The sequence below is a fragment of the Salvelinus sp. IW2-2015 genome, linkage group LG2 (assembly GCF_002910315.2).
Source record: "Salvelinus sp. IW2-2015 linkage group LG2, ASM291031v2, whole genome shotgun sequence".
Lineage (NCBI taxonomy): Eukaryota > Metazoa > Chordata > Actinopteri > Salmoniformes > Salmonidae > Salvelinus > Salvelinus sp. IW2-2015.
In genome coordinates this window covers 34,643,050-34,661,926 of record NC_036839.1, presented here as the reverse complement: position 1 = coordinate 34,661,926, position 18,877 = coordinate 34,643,050, and the positions used below count along the sequence as shown (strand labels likewise).

General features: G+C 40.4%; 1 protein-coding gene across 1 annotated transcript; it reads right to left on the bottom strand.

The window, feature by feature from the left end:
- Positions 1-2,092: 2,092 nt before the first annotated feature.
- LOC111978922 (glycine receptor subunit alpha-2-like) lies at positions 2,093-17,216 on the bottom strand. The gene is given in 10 exon segments (XM_070448737.1): positions 2,093-3,055; positions 3,898-4,047; positions 5,151-5,365; positions 5,612-5,731; positions 5,734-5,754; positions 5,870-5,943; positions 9,544-9,767; positions 11,456-11,523; positions 15,033-15,160; positions 16,703-17,216. Coding segments are annotated over 10 exon segments (1,347 nt in total). The 5' UTR covers positions 16,771-17,216; the 3' UTR covers positions 2,093-2,776.
- Positions 17,217-18,877: the final 1,661 nt, after the last annotated feature.

The window sequence follows — 18,877 nt, the reverse complement described above, 5'->3', positions numbered from 1 at the left end:
AGCAATTAGAGTTTTAGCCAATTAGCTTCAGCCCCTCGCCATTTGAGTGACAGCTAGCAAGATGCACACACAGCAGAGCGAGAGAGACCACTTTTGGCTCATGAGCGCTACTTTCAGAACTACTGGCTAGAAAGTACACAAAAGTACAGGAAAATCTCTTTAATCCCCAACATCACACTTTTTCTTGGATATGGCTCAATATTGATCTCTCTCATTCATTTCCAGCATAATAATAATACGGTCCAGTGAATTGACTAGTGGAAAAGGTAAGTCCTATATATAGTAGAGCAATGTTATCTTTTCTGTCTAATTCAAATGATTCACATGGTAATTTGGTGTCAGGGGGCATAACATGATGCCTTTCTGGGCAGCAGTAATTTGCATGGTTCTCACATTAAACAACTTCAGAGACAATTGCACTGAGTGGAGACCGTTTAATATGTGCTACCACTTATCCCCGGGTGTGTGTCTAATAGAATTGTCCTGCAGTGTCGTTGAAGCCACCCTAGCGTTTTCTATTCAGCTGGTGTCCACATAGGTAAACGTCACCTGCTGTGATGTCTCGACAACGCACCGTGAGGCCCATTATCCCACATTAACGGAAGCCCGCTGTCGCCCCTGGTCTGTGTCACACGGAGCGACCTGGAGAGAGAGAGAGAGAGAGAGAGAGAAAGAGAGAGAGAGCGAGAGAGAGAGAGCCCAGCCAGGCTTCAGCAGTCACCCTGAGTCATTGGCCAGGTAAGAAGAAAGGACAGTTGTTGATTTTTCTCTCCTCTAACCTTCTCTCTTCCCAAGTTAATATAGTAATGTCTGCTCTTGGTTTGTCTGTAATCATTATTCATCAGTATTGATTCCTTGTTGCCATCACTCTAGAAATATTCAACTCTGTAGTTTGCATCATAATCATTCTTCTAAAATGTGGTCAGCTAGTTCCAAACAGACAGTACACATCATCTAAAGATATGACAACCTGTTTGAAGATGGCACAATACAGTAACACACGACCATGATGAGGGAGAGCGTATGTGTGGTGCACACTCAACTTTATTGATGTACAGTTTAGTAAACAACCTTTTTCAGTAACATCATTCAGGAAAAAACTTTCCTCATATTATGTCAGAAGTGCAAGGACCAATAACTACTATTATGTGTTATGAGAAGAGCTCTGTGTTTTTGGCTATCATGTCACATGACCTAGATTTTAATATTTTATTTTAAAGATACAATATGTTTTGGGGCGACCTGACAAAATTCACATAGAAATGTGAGTTATACATCTGTCATTTTCATTGAAAGCAAGTTTAAGAAGCGGTAGATATGTTCTATGTACGCTATTTCTATGCTTCCCGTTTTAAAGTTKAGTTTTTTTAGTCTTTTACTTTCGGCTTCAAACAGCTGAAAATACAATATTTTTGGTTATGGAAAATATATTTCACAGCAGTTTAGATGGTACAATGATTCTCAACACTATACTTGCTTGTTTGTCACTTAATAGGAAATTAGACAAACAATTAATACATTTGGAACCAGGAAATGGCRGAGTGATTTCTGCATAATGCATCTTTAAGCCTTTTCCAGAAATGTGAATTTCACAAAAAAAATGAAAGCAATTGTCTAAAGAATGTGCTGGACCATCTGACATAAAACGAAAAGGGGACCGTTTGTTGAAAAAGCTTTAAATAAAGTTTCAAATCTAGGTCATGTGACATGATTTACCAAAACACAGGGCCCTAGTTATGAAGATCTACTTCATAGTTGCAATACTGTATAGTATACAATGTCAACTGTAATACGTACTGCCCAAAGAGGGCACTGCAGTGTGGAAGTGAGGGGATGCATTCAACAGTCCTCAGAGGAATCTTTAGAAGTAGAAATCTCTGTTTTAGAAACATGTCATCTGCCTTCATTACAATAAACATTTCATTACAGTTAAATTTACAAAACTTACACTCCAACTGTAAAACCAAATCGACCTGGAAAATTCCTCTGTAATATAAAACAGATTGTAGGCCTTATATGGGTGTGTGTGTGTGTTGTGTGTGTGTGTGTGTGTGTGTGGTGTGTGTGTGTGTGTGTGTGTGTTGTGGTGTGTGTGTGTGTGTGTGTGTGTGTGTGTGTGTGTGTGTGTGTGTGTGTGTGGGTGCGTGCGTGCGTGCGTGCGTGCGTGCGTGCGTGCGTGCGTGCGTGCGTGCGTGCGTGCGTGCGTGTGTATTGTGTTCGCTGCCTAATAAACGGAAGAATTGCTGCTTGTAGAAACAGTGAGGAACTGCAGTACAATTTTATAAAACTGCTCTAATCAACTTTTTTTTTCACCACACAAACGTCCAACCTTAACTATAAAGCCCAGACTACTGCACATACAAATCCATGGAATGTTGCTCCATTGCAAGGTTGTACAAATGCAAAGTTAGAATTGTCTCATAAAATTTGGTCCACCTTTTTACATCATTGTTCTGTGCCTTAAGTAAAAACCCATTAGAATCTCCAGGATGCATTAGCTCACAGGAACACATCGAAAACATACATCTGTTACTCACCAACTGTTCAATTGTTAATCCTAAACATGTGCATTAGTCTTTTAGATTTTGCATGAACACCTATCAATTTTCCCTGAAAGAACACCAACACCATCAACATCCCTGTGCCTCTCCTCCATGTATAGTCCCATAAGATACATTAGTCTCACTGTGCTGTCCTAGCGTTTCTCATTTAGAGAAATGATAGAGAAAGAGAGAGAGCTGAGAGTTCCATAGGTAAAACCTGCAGGGCAGAGCGACTACCCTGACTGCATGCCAATGTCCTCATGCCTGATGACCTTGTATGTTATCCAATAGAATATGTTGAAGAGGAGGAAGGCCATAGGGAAGGCTGCTCGAGACACAGTGTCAATCCTCTTGGCCCTGTCCACAAACCTCTTCCTTATCACCTCTTTCTCTTTAGAGGTTGGTGGTGCTGGGCCGGGGTTTGGGACAGCGTTTTTAACAGCCGACCCATCCTTCAGACACTGAGTCATGCCGTAACCCGAGTAATTGAAGCCATCCCTCATATCGTCATCCTGGTGAAACAAAACAAAGACAGACCCACAGTGAGTATGCCTCTGTTCAATGGAGAGAAAGACTTTCAGACACAATCCCATGTGCACACACACTATGACAATGTAGTGTATGGCCAGTAGCCATGTTCCTGGGTCCTTTTCTTGGCCTGTGACTCAGGTGTTGTACCCTTTACCTGAGGATGCTTTCAGGCGACATCTACAGCGGCTTCATTAACACAGGGGACACAGCTGAATGTCTCCCAGATATTACACCCTCCGTTCCTCCGCTGCAGCAACAACAAGCTGACACACCTAGATAACCTCAGATAACCTGACACATTTCCTTAAAAATGGCCAACTTAATATCAGTCTCTGACTGCCCTACTGTAAATGTTCATTCAACGCAGTTTCTTCATGTCACACTCTCATTTAAGACACCGTTCATATGTTCAGTCATGAGGCTCTGAGATTTGGTCTAACAGTTTCTGGCACCACCTTTGGTGCATGTAAGTCTGTGTGAGTGTGGAATCGGTCGAATCCCGGTCCCATATCGCATTTTCAACACATTTTCTCGATCTTTCCTGTTTCTCCACTATCTCTTCTATAGCAATGAAAAATTACTAGAGTGGAACTCCCACTCTTTAAAAATTATTCAGTCATGAGCACAGGAGGCTGCTGAGGGGAAGACGGCTCATAATAATAGCCGGAACAGAGCGAATTGAATGTATTTGATACCATTCCACTTATTCTCACGAGCCCGTCCTCCCCAATTAAGGTGCCACGAACCTCCTGTGGTCATGAGTCTGGGCTTTGCAGTGACTGTTTTATAGGGAATTATCCTCAAGCCTAGAGTGTTTATTTACCCTGTGAGTCCGCCTCTGTCTTCGCCTCAAGCGAAGGAACTCCTTCTGTTGCCTGGAGACAAAGTTAACCCCAGCGTATTCCAGTAGGGCAGCGAATACAAACAGCAGACACACGGCCATCCAGATATCAATGGCCTTCACATAGGAGACCTGTGACAAGAACCAAACAAACAGTAATTTACTGGGAATGAATCATCCTTTCATGTGCTGTCTTCACAATGCCTCGTTCAATTAACATTTCAATGGGAATATAATATTCTCTCAATGACATCCTTTTTTATGTTAATCAGAGTTGCTGTAAATTCGAAATCACCATAATTAAGGGGGTGGTATTTGCTAACGAGTGCTTTAAACTCTCAAAACTCATGTTGATATCAGCGATTTTCAGCGATATCGCTGGAAGGAAATAATTGTCGCTTTAATTACCAAAGTAACACAATCAAAACAGTAGCAGCTCAACTGAAGCCTTTATCGGTCTATTTCATCTATGTCCATGCCGGAGATGAGATGAAGGCTAGACTCTAAAGGATGTCCTCTTATTCCTCATACAGTGACCTTGTCTCTGTCTCTAAATGACAGGTCATTTGCATGGAGAGAAAACAACTTTATGTTGTCGAGTGCTCTTAAGGTATATTGAGCTCTTGTTGTTCTGAGTTGGGCCTCTCAAAGACCTCTCTTTAAATATTTATTAGAGTGTGTCTCTTTCATGTGGACCTCTGACGTGGTCATGGGCCAAAGTGTGAGAGAATGATTGATTTTCAAGAGATGACTCACGCTGAAGCACTCTTGCTAGCGTAAGTGTGAATAGTAATTTTGTATATTTGACCATGTACAGTCATAGTGTATCCACTAGTGTTTGATTTAGTAACATTATATCACTTCCTAAATCAATGTTGTAATTGTAATTTCTAACATAAATTGTGATAATATTATGTTAAATAGTATTCTCTGTTTTTACAAGTTATTGATTAAAAATGAAATACTTTAAATTGTTATTCTCTTGATAGACTGTAAATCCATTTGATTGCTTATTTATCCATAGGATACTTAAATCGGAGTCAGAATTCAGTGATGCACGGAGACTTCAATCACAGGCATATTTACATTTCATGAACAGTATCTGATTACAGTGATTACAGTGACTTCTAACATGGGTGGAAAATGAAAGGTTGATTGATCTGAACATGGCCCATTGACCCTCCTTTCTCCTCCATCAGATTGTCCCCTCACCCTGCTTGGGTTAACAGGATTACCTTGGGAAGGGAGGCTCGGGAGCCGGAGCTCTGGGTTGTCATGGTGAGCACGGTGGTGATGCCCAGTGCCACCCTGGCTGGGGCAGCGTCCATGTTGATCCAGAAGGAGACCCAGGACAGGATGACGATGAGGAGGCTGGGGATGTACATCTGGATCAGGTAGTAACCCATCTGTCTCTCCAGGTGGAACTTCACCTCAATGCAGGTGAATTTACCTGGAGAACAAAACACACTGACACCTCAGATCAGAGATGGTGTGGTGAGAGATGTGGTGTGTGTGTGTGTGTCGCATATGTTGAGTGGTTGCGTGTGGTGTGTGTGTGTGTGTGTGTGTGTGTGTGTGTGTGTGTGTGTGTGTGTGTGTGTGTGTGTGTGTGTGTGTGTGTGTGTGTGTGTGTGTGTGTGTGTGTGTGTGTGTGTGTGTGTGTGTGTGTGTGTGTGTGTGTGTGTGCTTCTCTGACCGGTGTTGTAGCTTTTGGTACAGTAGCCAAGCTCCTTCTCATCTCTCATGATGAACTGAGGAAGGGTCAGCCCAGCGGCCACCTGTACAGGATTTTTGTCCTTGCTCTCCCACTCAAAGTCAAATCATTCATGGTGTAGCCAACTGAGGAATGAATGAACACAGCAAATATGTTTGATATGTTATTGCATTTTCACAAACCATATTGATGTGCTTCACCTTGTGAGTCGTAAGGAGCAGACACTTACAGCTCTCCTACATTGCATGGTACAGATCTGCATGTCCATGGGAAAGTTCTTCAGATCCATCGGACAAGATAGAATGAGAGTCAACCTTTGAGGAAGAGGTGTGTAAAAGTAATGAAACAACCGTGCAAGCATTATTTGTGAATGTACAAAAATAAAGCCTATGAATATTTTACAGTAATGTACTGTTAAACCAAAGATTCTTAGGAATGTACGGTAAACATACTGTACCTTTTTTTACAGTAACTTACAGGTAACTGTAAGGTAAGTTACTGTAAAACAACAGGATTTATTTTTCAGTGTAGTTATTAGATTAGCCATGCTTATACCTCACTACAAATACATTTACTGTTAAATAAAAAATCTTAAACGGAACCAAAATCTTTTCAGCATTTTTTCTAATTGTTTACTGTTTCAAGTGAGACTAAAATACAAGCTCCCTACAATGTATACTTACTGTGTGACTGTATAAAGTACAGTTGAGTCAGAAGTTTACATTTGTTTGTGAGTATGCAAGTACAGGAGTCTGCCTGTGTGTGTTAGAAACACAAGCATTTCAGCTGTGACATCAGATAATCTGAGTACACAACAATAACCTTTTATTTGTAATACTGTACATTTCTTGTCATTTTGCAGACACTCTTATGCAGAGGGACTTCCAGTACTGAGTGGATAATTATTTTTACTTTTTCGTGGAATGGGAATCAACCCATAACTCTGGCATTGCAAGCGCCATGCTCTATCAACTGAGCCACACAAGACCCATATCTTGGATCTTGTCATATAAGATTTTTTACAATTTACTAAGGAACAAAATCATAATAGTTGTCATCATAGCAGTGCATTTAAGTATAACAGTATATTATACTTTATGTTTTACTTTACAGCCACAGATTTTCATTATGTTCAGTTGAAGTCGGAAGTTTACATACAACTTAGCCAAATACATTTAAACTCAGTTTTTCACAATTCCTGACATTTAATCCTAGTAAAAATGCCCTGTCTTAGGTCAGTTAGGATCACCACTTCATTTAAAAAATGTGAAATGTCAGAATAATAGTATAGAGAATGATTTATTCAGCTTTTATTTAATTCATCACATTCCCAGTGGGTCAGAAGTTTACATACACTCAATTAGTATTTAGTAGCATTGCCATTAAATTGTTTAACTTGGGTCAAACGTTTTGGGTAGCCTTCCACAAGCTTCCCAATAAGTTGGGTGAATTATGGCCCATTCCTCCTGACAGAGCTGGTGTAACGAAGTCTGGTTTGTAGGCCTCTTTGCTCGCACACGATTTTTCAGTTCTGCCCACACATTTTCTATGGGATTGAGGTCAAGGCTTTGTGATGGCCACTCCATATATCTTGACTTTGTTGTCCTTAAGCCATTTTGCCCACAACTTTGGAAGTATGCTTGGGGTCATTGTCCATTTGGAAGAACCGTTTGCGACCAAGCTTTAACTTCCTGACTGATGTCTTGAGATGTTGCTTCAATATATCCACATAATTTTCCTCCTCGTGATGCCATCTATTTTGTGAAGTGCACCAGTCCCTCCTGCAGCAAACACCCCACAACATGATGCTGCCACCCCGTGCTTCACGGTTGGGATGGTGTTTCTTCGGCTTGCAAGTCTCCCCCTTTTTCCTCCAAACATAACAATGGTCATTATGGCCAAACAGTTCTATTTTTGTTTCATCAGACCAGAGGACATTTCCCCCAAAAGTACGATCTTTGTCCCATGCGCAGTTGCAATCCATAGTCTGGCTCTTTTATGGCGGTTTTGGAGCAGTGGCTTCTCAATTGCTGAGCAGCCTTTCAGGTTATGTTGATATAGGACTCGTTTTACTGTGGATATAGATACTTTTGTACCGGTTTCCTCCAGCATCTCCACAAGGTCCTTCGCTGTTGTTTCTGGGATTGATTTTCACTTTTCGCACCAAAGTACGTTCATCTCTAGGAGACAGAACGCGTCTCCTTCCTGAGCGGTATGAGGCTGCTGGTCCCATGGTGTTTATACTTGCATACTATTGTTTGTACAAATGAACGTGGTACCTTCAGGCGTTTGGAAATTGCTTCCAAGGATGAACCAGATTTGTGGAGGTCTACAATTTTTCTTCTGTGGTCTTGGCTGATTTCTTTTGATTTTCCCATGATGTCAAGCAAAGAGGCACTGAGTTTGAAGGTAGGCCTTGAAATACATCCACAGGTACACCTCCAATTGACTCAAATTATGTCAATAAGCCTATCAGAAGCTTCTAAAGCCATGACATCATTTTCTGGAATTTTTCAAGCTGTTTAAACTTCTGACCCACTGGAATTGTGATACAGTGAATTATAAGTGAAATAATCTGTCTGTAAACAATTGCTGGAGAAATTACTTGTGTCATGCACAAAGTAGATGTCCTAACCGACTTGCCAAAACTATAGTTYGTTAACAAGAAATTTGTGGAGTGGTTGTAAAACGAGTATGACTCCAACCTAAATGTATGTAAACTTCTGACTTCAACTGTATGTACTAAGAATATGCTCCTTGGCTGCAGCGAATGCTCTTTCTCCTTCCCTCCTTTTCCTCTGAGAGAGCCTCCTCCTCCCACACAGCAGATTCTTATCACACTTTTATTACTGGACCGTCTATGTATTGTCATCAGCAGTCTGCTCCCTCTCTCATCTCTTCTCTCATGAATGGTGAGAGCGACTAACCACCATTCTTTCATCTGTTCTCTCAGAATCCCCTTGCCCCTCTCCACACCTAGGCTCCACCACCTGAATCAGCTCTCCAAATGGACACCAAATTGAGCTGCATTATTCCGCTGCTTCGAGGTGTGAATCTAAGGAGGAGTGCTGTGACTGAAGTGATATTGAAATGAAATAAAATGTAATGTATTTTCATATCTTGTATCACAGATTTGTGCTCAAGTGTAGTAGTGGTTTTCATAAGAGGGGGCAATTGGCAGGTAGCCTAACAGTTAAGAGTGTTGGGCCAGTAACTGAAAGGTTGCTGGTTTGAATTCCTGAGCCGAATAGGTGAAAAATGTGTTGATGTGTCCTTGAGCAAGGCAATTAACCCTAATTGATCCTGTAAGTCGCTCTGGATAAGAGCGTCGGCTGAATGACTAAAATGTAACCCGTCTCATCTACTACAAGTGGGCTGCATTTACTTTGAAGTGATTCCATCTTACTGATCCTGCGCAACGCCAGGGATGAAGCRTATTGACTTGTAGCAAATGCCCAGGGAAATGAATAGCCTACATGAGTGGGTTATTTCTATACGCCTTCCCTGAACGTATTCTAAACATCTTTGGAGAAAAATTCCCTGTAGCCTTTGGATACTCTAGTGGTTTGTGTTTCTATGTACTCTTAATGAGATTATATTGCATCCAATTCCTCCAGGTGACTGAATATTTTATTGAGATGAATCCCATTAAACCTGAGAGGTAGTCTTGGATGTAGAAACGTGTTTCTTTCAAAAGTAATTACAAGTGCGTGAAGGGACTGGAGGTAGACTAACATTGAAGGGAATCTCTGACTCTGCTGAAATTTCACTGGATTTGAATCTATTTTTTGTTTTGATGTTTCCAACAGGGAATGTTAAAACATGACCTCATTCGACATCCTTTAAACCTATTGCACTAATTTCCCCGAGAAATAGAGTTGAGCCCACCATTCAATGCATGCCCCACATCTGACCTGATACTGTACAGGACGGTCCCATCTTTGAAGACCCTCAGGAGCTTGTTGTCTGTAGTGACATCATGAAAGTTGGCGCCTTTCTCATTGGCGAAGAACAGGTCAGGTTTCCAAATAGAATCCAACATGGATGGGTCCAGGTCAAGAGAGGAGTCTGGGTATTTGCTGTATGCCAACCGAGGGTCTCTCCACTTCTGTCGCAGGAAGATGTTCACTCTGTAATCCTTGGGGAAACAGTGAAATCAGCTTTAAACTGCTTTACTTTGACATATAAACTACTGTCTATCTCCGTTAAATATACAGTACTATAATTTTGGTGACAGGAATATATTGTGTCACACAGTCAGTGCAAACGAAAATACTTTTGCTATAGACTTTTACATATTTAGAATGATAGAGCCACGAATACAAAACAACATTGTCTTGTCAATATGTAGGCCAAGTGCCTGCCTCAGATTTTTGGTTCCATCGTAGTGACATGCAGTATCACCTCAAGTCATTTGGCACTGAGGCACTAATAAAGCACCAATGATACAATAAATAATATTAATACTAATAGTAAAATGCTAATACAATTCTGACACTTTGACTGTGACACTACCACAATTTGAAGTGGTGCCACAAAACTTTAACAAGAGAAATTGCTCCTCGTTTTTACACAGAATTGTAATATGATAAAAAATAGCATGAATGAAAGGATGCAATGCATGGATTTCAATGCATATTTGTATGCTTGTAAATCACCACACAATACCATCATCTAAAATCCAAATGACAACTTAAGAGTTAATGCGGCAATAGATACACATGTATTGAAAGGAGCAATCTAATAAAATTGAATTCAGAAATCTAATTTAGTTACTTGATCTATATGATCAGTTTCCTCATTAATTGTTATTGCTCAATGGTCGTTATAGGAGATATATGATGTTTGTGTGAATAGTAGACCAAGAAACTCCATTGAAGTTTGAAGATGCAGTTAGTAATGAATGAACAGATTGCATCGGATTAGATGCCCTTTCTCTCCCTCTTAGAACAGACCTATTCAGTAGGCAGCAGTGTATTGGTGGTCCCAGATGTTTATGTCTATGAGTGAAGAGTTATCGAACAACTGTGGACAAGTGTTAGAAACCCGGCTCGTCTGTTGTTTAACTTTGGCAAAGATTGTCTACCAAAAATTGCAAGCATTCAATGGACAAAGTTCTAACTAATTATGCATGCATTGCGAGAGTAGTTATTGAACAGGATCTCAATGTGGATTCCAGCTTTGATATTGTTTACCCCTTGGGCAGTTGGATGTCTATGGGACATTACAACCGATCAACATGCTTAAATCTCAGGCCCTAAGACATCAAACCTACAGCTATTGGCTGCATTTAAAGTGAATTATGTGCTGGCATTCACTGTGTGAATTATTAAAACAGAACTAATCCAACACATGCACAAGGGAGTGTCATGTGAATAGCAATACAATATTGCCTTGAGTATAATATGAAAGATATTTGATTCAATTGTGGTGCTCAGTGTCTGTGTGCTATTTCACCGTGGAGCCGCCAATAGACTATGGGGATGGGTCAAAGTGAATCATTTCACATGAGGAAGCAAAAGTTCAAAACATCCATAAACTAAAAGGAAAATGAACTCATGAACACTAAAGAAATTGGATGATTTCAATCTTAAACTCCAGAGGAGCATAAGAGCAAGACTGTAGTTTAAGAGCATTTGGTCAGTAACCAAAAGGTCGCTGGTTTGAATCCCCGAGCCGACTAGGTGGAAAATATGCCGGTGTGCCCTTGAGCAAGGCATTTAAGCATAATGAACCATAATCGTTCTGGATAAGAGCATCTACTAAATTACTAAAATGTCAAATGTAAATGTAGATAACATGGCCAAGCACAATGCTCCAACTCACCATAGTAGTTTCTGCTATAGAACCAAAGCTGTTGATAAATATGTTGCAGGTAACATTAACTGGGGGACCTGCAGGTTGGAGGATAGATAACACATTGACATGTTTGACAGAGAAGAGATTAAGCAAGAACACTTGTGACCGAGCCCAAACTGTTGATAAAAATATTGCATGTAACGTTTACAGGGGAACCTGTGAAATGAAATGAGAATGAGGTGACAAGAAAAAGTCAAGATGTTTTTTTGCACTTAATCATCATGTGCCATCTCCATGGGGTGGTTTAGCAAATAGAGATGAGGGAGTTTGAGGATGATAGCAGTGCAATATCTGTTGGATGTACAGTAATCTGAGTGTAATTAGTTGTGAAAGCGAGCATGTGCTTTATTACCTATCTACCACCACAATATGGGCTGTGTGTATATATGTCAACATACACAAGGCCTGTTGTTCTCCTAATATGTTTTTCTGTCAACATAAACAGGGCCTGTTGTTCTCCTAATATGTTTTTCTGTCAACATAAACAAGGCCTGTTGTTCTCCTAATATGTTTTTCTGTCAACATAAACAAGGCCTTTTGTTCTCCTAATATGTTTTTCTGTCAACATAAACAGGGCAGCTGTTGTTCTCCTAATATGTTTTTCTGTCAACATAAACAGGGCCTGTTGTTCTCCTAAGCACCCCAGGCAAGTCAAAACAGCTGCACTAGTCATTGACTAATCTCATCACCAGCCGTTTGTCTTCAACAGCAGGCCTGGTACAGTTATAGTTAGAAATGTCAGGATCAACTCCAATATTCAACAAACAGTGGTATCGTTCATAAATGTTTACTTAGTTCAATCAAAAGTATGTTGCCTGCTTATGCTAACTGGTACTAGTCATTGACTAACTCAATGAGGATGACAAGGAATGTTTTACTTGATAGGGTTAAAAAACAGATAAACAAAAACACACGCTGAGAGACACAAGCCAACACACACACACACACCTGTCTCTTATACACATCTAGATGTGTATAAGAGACAGCACACACACACACACACAGGCATTAAAAACAGTGGCACATGTTTCTTATGAAACAATCATGAGCAGAACAGTCAACTTAGTTTCACAGGCATTCTACCGCTATCTATGAGGTCACAGAATGACTGAAAAGCAGTTTTTGACACTTTCTATCCAATACAGTAACACTGTCTTGAATAAAAACAATAATGTCAGCCAGGGAGAGAGAGAGAGGTCTCTGTGTTGTTAAGTGAAGTTGTGAGTTCATAGCCCTTCCCCTGTGTATTCCTCATCAATATTGCATGTGACGTGGTGGTATTAATATTCGCCTCAGTTTGTAGTCGGGCAACTGCATTTAACGTCAGTAACAGAAAAATGTAACGGAATAACTCCACACAACAACCTTGGCAGGCAAATGTAGGTCAAGCTCCAGCAGCACTGTGGGGTAGAGTTGTGACAGTATGGTTTGTAGGTGATAAATAACATAATCTATGTGTATGCCTGTTTACTTTATGTGTGTGTATGTATGTGTTTTGTGCTTGCTGCCTAATAAATGAAAGAATTGCTGCTTGTAGAAACAGTGAGGAACTGCAGTACAATTGTGTAAAACTGCTCTCATTAGACTGCCTCATTAGACTGGAATACTCTGTCGACCAGAAATTTTAACTTACCAATTTACCAGACAAGGTAAGATCACTTTCTTCATTACAGTACTTTTAATTTCCTCTACTCACAACTCCAGCATTCTTCCATATACTGATAAAAATAGTTTCTGGATTTCCTAAAAAAAATGCCAGCATAAAACAGACAAGTCTTCCCCTGATCTCGAGTCCATTTCTGAGATCTTGTGTACACTTGTTTCCTATTCTMCCAGATGAAGTGGATAGATCTGGGCCAGTGTTTCTGGGTGAAGGCTGAGTCTTGCTGACCAATCTCAGACTGTGTTTCCTGTGCTACTCTCCTCACAGTGGCCTTTTCTCCAGCACGGTTCAACCACTAGTGTCCTAGCCTGGGCTCTGCCTGCATGCCTGCCTCCCTGTCTGGGGTATGCCCCTTCCTGGCCGCCCGCCCTGCCTGTCTCCATACCCACCTGCCAACCTGAGCCACACCAATGAGTTCCGTTCCCTCTCCTTATTCAGATCCATCACAGTGACAGATGATGTCTCTCCCCTGCACCACAACACAACAATAGAGGAACTCAGCAGCCTGGCCAGAGGGACCCCATCCCTCATCTGTGGCTGTCACTGTGGCACTACTGTTGTTTTGGGCCYACATCTATACCTCATTATTGTTGTTGTTTGTGTCTTGAATACTGATGTTTAATATAGCTGTTGGACAATATAAATGACAATTGAAGAAATAGCTATATTGGGTGTTATAATGGGAGATAGTGCTATGGCTAACACCTAAATCAAAGTCCTCCTGACTTCAGAGTCTAGAAAGGCTAGCTTGATGTTGTGGGCAGGATGCGTTTATAATGAAGGGGATGTGCTTTTTTACTTATTGCTTCTCCTCTTTGTTTTTTCACTAAAACACCCACATGGACAACCACACACAGCCCCCAATATAATTGTTGGATTTTAAAATCAAAAACAACCCCCCAGGGAAGAAACAAACATTTGAAAGAACCAATCAGACCAGTGTGAGTCACGTGCATCGCGTCAGCCAGGCTAGGGTGATGGTGGGCTAAGATACAAAACGATCTATCTACTGCACGGTTCTGCTCTGAGCCTTTCATGTTCCATATCGCGATCCCATAAATCCTACATGGATGATGATGTCACTGTCTACAGGCGTGATTGATAGCCATTCTTCTTTAAATCATTAAGGGTTTTATCAATAGACAAGCACAAAATGCATTGTTAATTATGTGCCTTATTGACTTGAGGGGGTGTTCAGTTGAGAATGTATACATCATTATGCATGGGGTGTCAGTACATTAGTAATATACACTGAGTATACCAAACATTAGGAACCCCTTCCTAAAATTGAGTTGCCCTCAGCCTCAATTCATTGGGGTATGGACTCTACAAGGTGTCGAAAGTGTTCCACATGGATGCTGGCACATGTTGACTCCAATGCTTTCCACCGTTATTTCAAGATGGCTGGATGTCCTTTGGGTGGTGGACCATTCTTGATACACACGGGAAACTGTTGAGCAAGAAGAACCCTGCAGCAAACCGGTGCGCCTGGCACCTACTACCATACCCCGCTCAAAGGCACTTAAATATTTTGTGTTGCCCATTCACCCTCTGAATGGCACAAATACACAATCCATGTCTCAATTGTCTCAAGTTTAAAAAAGCCTTCTTTAACCTTTAATCTCTCCCCTTCATCTACACTGATTGGAGTGGATTTTACAAGTGAATCAATAAGGGATCATAGCTTTCACCTGGATTCAACGGGTCAGTCTATGTCATGGAAAGAGCAGGTGTTCTTAATGTTTTGTATACTCAGTGTAGATATGGGTGCGTACACTGATATCCCAGATGCATTTTAGGTGAATATTTTCCAATCCACACTCAATCCACACTCCAATCCACACTCAAAAGGAACTATTAAAAAGTAAAATATAAACCAACCTTTGAAGTTTGGTCGTATTCGTGCATCATAACCAGATGTTCTACCCATTAATGAGTCCAGAAAGTCCGAGGGAGACAAGTTAGTAGTAGAGCCTGATCTGGACTCATGCTCCTTGGCATCTATCACCCTGTGACAAACAAAGGGAAAATAAAAATAAATAAATAAAAAACTTACTTGCTCAGTCAGAAGTCAAAGTGTGGTGAAACCATTTCTACTTGATCTCAACCAAATAGGAAGCTCATCTGCATACTGGTGTATAGGCATGCAGAGAAACACAAATTAGATTCAAATGACATGATTAGGAAGGATTCCAATAGTGAAGGAACACCTTGGCAGACATGGTGTGTTTTAAGTTTATTACCACTGTATTGGAGAGTTGGCTTTGTGACTGTCCTCATTGTATACATATAGGCTATACACACTTAGAAATAAAATTACTCTGACACATAGGCTACAAGGGAATTTGACAGCGTTTTCAGTGGTGTCCAGGGGGTGGCCCAAGGTAAGCTACAGATACTAAGACAGAGGGGCGCTATTTGCCTCGCTCTGATGCTTTCTCTGGTGAAATAGATTCAGCCTCATGTGAATTCAAGGGAAATTATGAAACACAGATAGTCACCAATGACAAATCATTTATTTGCTTTATTGATGACCTTTTTGGGGAAGCCTGGCTTCCCTTGGCATCCATGAATACACACCACTTTGTAGGCTGAATGTCATTACACATGGTGTTTGTAATAGATGTCCCTTTCTATTCAAATGACGGGTGCACAGTGCACTGTTTGGATGCTGGACATATTTTGGAATACATGAACCTACGCAGGTAACCTACTTAACCTACTTTCTGAAGTGATTTGTTTGACAATCAGATGAGAATATCATGACTGGTTGTGTTCATGACACATTAAAAGGTCATACATTTTACTGTTAAATGACATGCCTACTAGGAGGTCTCCTTAAACAAAATAGAAATGCCTCGAATGTCACAGTATAATTCACACTCTGGATGGCACTTTGTAGTGAATTTACTGCTCTATGCTAATACCCTTATATACAATCCTGACCTTGAATGCAAACACTGTAACAATATTTTCAGAATTGATTTATGATTTATTTGAACAGGGAAATGTACCAAACCTAAGCTAAAGAATTTAATGCATGGAACCATCATAATTATACTTAAAACAATACATGTAAGACATCTAAACTGGGTCTGTGCCCCGCCTTGGCCACCCCATTCAAAATGTTCCGGACATGCCACTGAACGTTTTGACAACGCCCACAGACTGAGTTAGAGGCAGTGATTAACTTGGCAAAATACCAGATATTACCCTGCGATATTGACGGCTCCATATAGCCTACTAGGCTACATGCTGATGTAAAAAAAACGATATTTTCAGTCAACTGACTGAATATTGAAGTTGAATGATTTCTACATTCCAATAATAACACTTGAACTTTAGGGTCAACGAGGAAATATTGGGTCATTCGGGGTAGGTTGAAACTCAATATCCTAAACTTTGTTTTAATGGCAACGCACTTCGCCTTTTCAAACAATGAACATTACAGTTGAATAGGCTATATACAAATAAAGAAATAGTATCTCATTATATTTTTATTAAAAAATAAACGTTACATGGCCAATAAAGTAGCCTAAGTATTCACTTACCTGCTGTTGTTGGTCTCCATTAAACATGCAAATAAAGCAGTCAAGACGTTGATAAAGGGGCGATTCATTCCTTTTGATTTTAGATTTCTTCACTTCTTTATTTCTTCCATATGTGAATGTTGGTCAAACACACAATCCAAGCAGCAATATCGATTTCTTTCTGACCAAAGCGCAGTTGGGTGTTCTCGTGAAACACAGAGAATACACATGAGGCATTCCAGTCCGTAGGATCATAGCTTAGTTTGAAAAAACACTGATTCCCAGGTGCGGTATTGTTGTTGATAATGTGTAAAGAATCATCAATTCTGAGTCATTGCCACCTAAAAATAACCTGTGGAAAAGACGTTGTGAGGTGAGAAATATCCACAAGACGCGGAATATAGAGCCTTCAGGAAGGCGTTTTCTCACTTTCATTCAAAAACTCAGTGAAAACAGATAGTCTCTAAAGTATACTATGGTCTCTAAAGTATAGTGGTGTTGAAGAATAATAATAATTCCTTGGGTTGAAGACCGTCCGCTGCTGGAATGGGAGACGAGTGGACGTGTCTTTAGATTCAGCACTTAGACAGCTCCCGGTTCATTTGCACGCAAGCGCACCATTAACAACTGGAGGACGTGGTTTTCAAAATGTCATTTAAATGACTAAGATAGTCTTTTAAAAACAATTTCAAGCTAGTTATATATGCTCCAAACTCCTGTGTTTCGAGTAAGATTCCCCGTTAGAAGCTGTCCATACATAGGTTTGATATGGAAGTTCTCAGGTCAGAAGGGACTGCACGCACAGATGTTGCGCGCCATAAAATATTGTAGTCAGACAATAGTTTTCCAGAAGGTTTCACCTCCTGACAAACTATGGTAGCCTACATACTGTAAATGCAATGAATTTCATAATGATGTGCAATCATGAGTAAGGTGGAGTTTGTTCTCTGAAAGAAATAAGAATGCAATTCAACAGGGTGAGAACACAATAACCCATTTGCTATGCAAGCTATTGAAGCAAGAATAATTACACACTGCATGTGTAATAGAATAGCTGTTTTCTTCTCTGTAGTGTAAACATTGTTTGAAAACATACAGTGCCTGAAAAAGTATTTTCCCCCTTTCTGATTTTCTATATTTTTGCATATTTTTGATACTGAATGTTATCAGATCTTCAACCAAAACCTAATATTAGATAAAAGGAACCCGAGGTTACAAATAACMAAAAAAAATGAATACTTATTTAACTGCAATTACCTCAACCAAATTCTTCCTGTAATTGTTGATCAGTCTCTCATATTGCTGTGGAGGTAATTTGGCCCACTCTTGGATGCAGAACTGCTTTAACTCAGCGACGTGTGGATTTTCAAGTCCTGCCACAACATCTCAATTGGGATTAGGTCTGGTCTTTGACTAGGCCATTACAAAACTTAAAATTAGTTGCTTTTTAACCATTTTCATGTAGACTTGATTGTGTGTTTTGGATCATTGCTGCATGACCCAGATGTGCTTCAGCTTCAGCTCACAGATGGATGGTCTGACATTCTCCTGTAGAATTATCTGATACAGAGCAGAATTCATGGTTCCTTCTATTAAGGCAAGTCTTGAGGCAGCAAAGCATCCCCAAACCATCACACTACCACCACCATGCTTGACCGTCGGTATAAGGTTCTTCCTGTAGAATGCAGTGTTTGTTTTTCGCCAGGCATAATGGGACACATCTCGTCCAAAAAGTTGACTCAAATTTGTCAAAAAGCACCTGGAAGCATCTGGATGATCATCAAGACTCTTGGAAGAATGTTCTATGGACAGATGAGTCAAAAGTATAACTTTTTGGACGACATGGGTCCCATTAGCCTGGCCTGACGAAAACCAAACACAGCATTCCACAGTAAGAACCTTATACCAACGGTCAAGCATGGAGGTTGTAGTGTGATGTTTGTGGAGCAAATCAAACAAAATCAAATGTTATTGGTCACATACACATGGTTAGCAGATGTTATTGGTCACATACACATGGTTAGCAGATGTTATTGGTCACATACACATGGTTAGCAGATGTTATTGGTACATACCACATGGTTAGCAGATGTTAATGGTCACATACACATGGTTTAGCAGATGTTAATGCGAGTGAAGCGAAATGCTTGTGCTTCTAGTTCCGACCGTGCAGTAATATCTAAACAAGTAATCTAA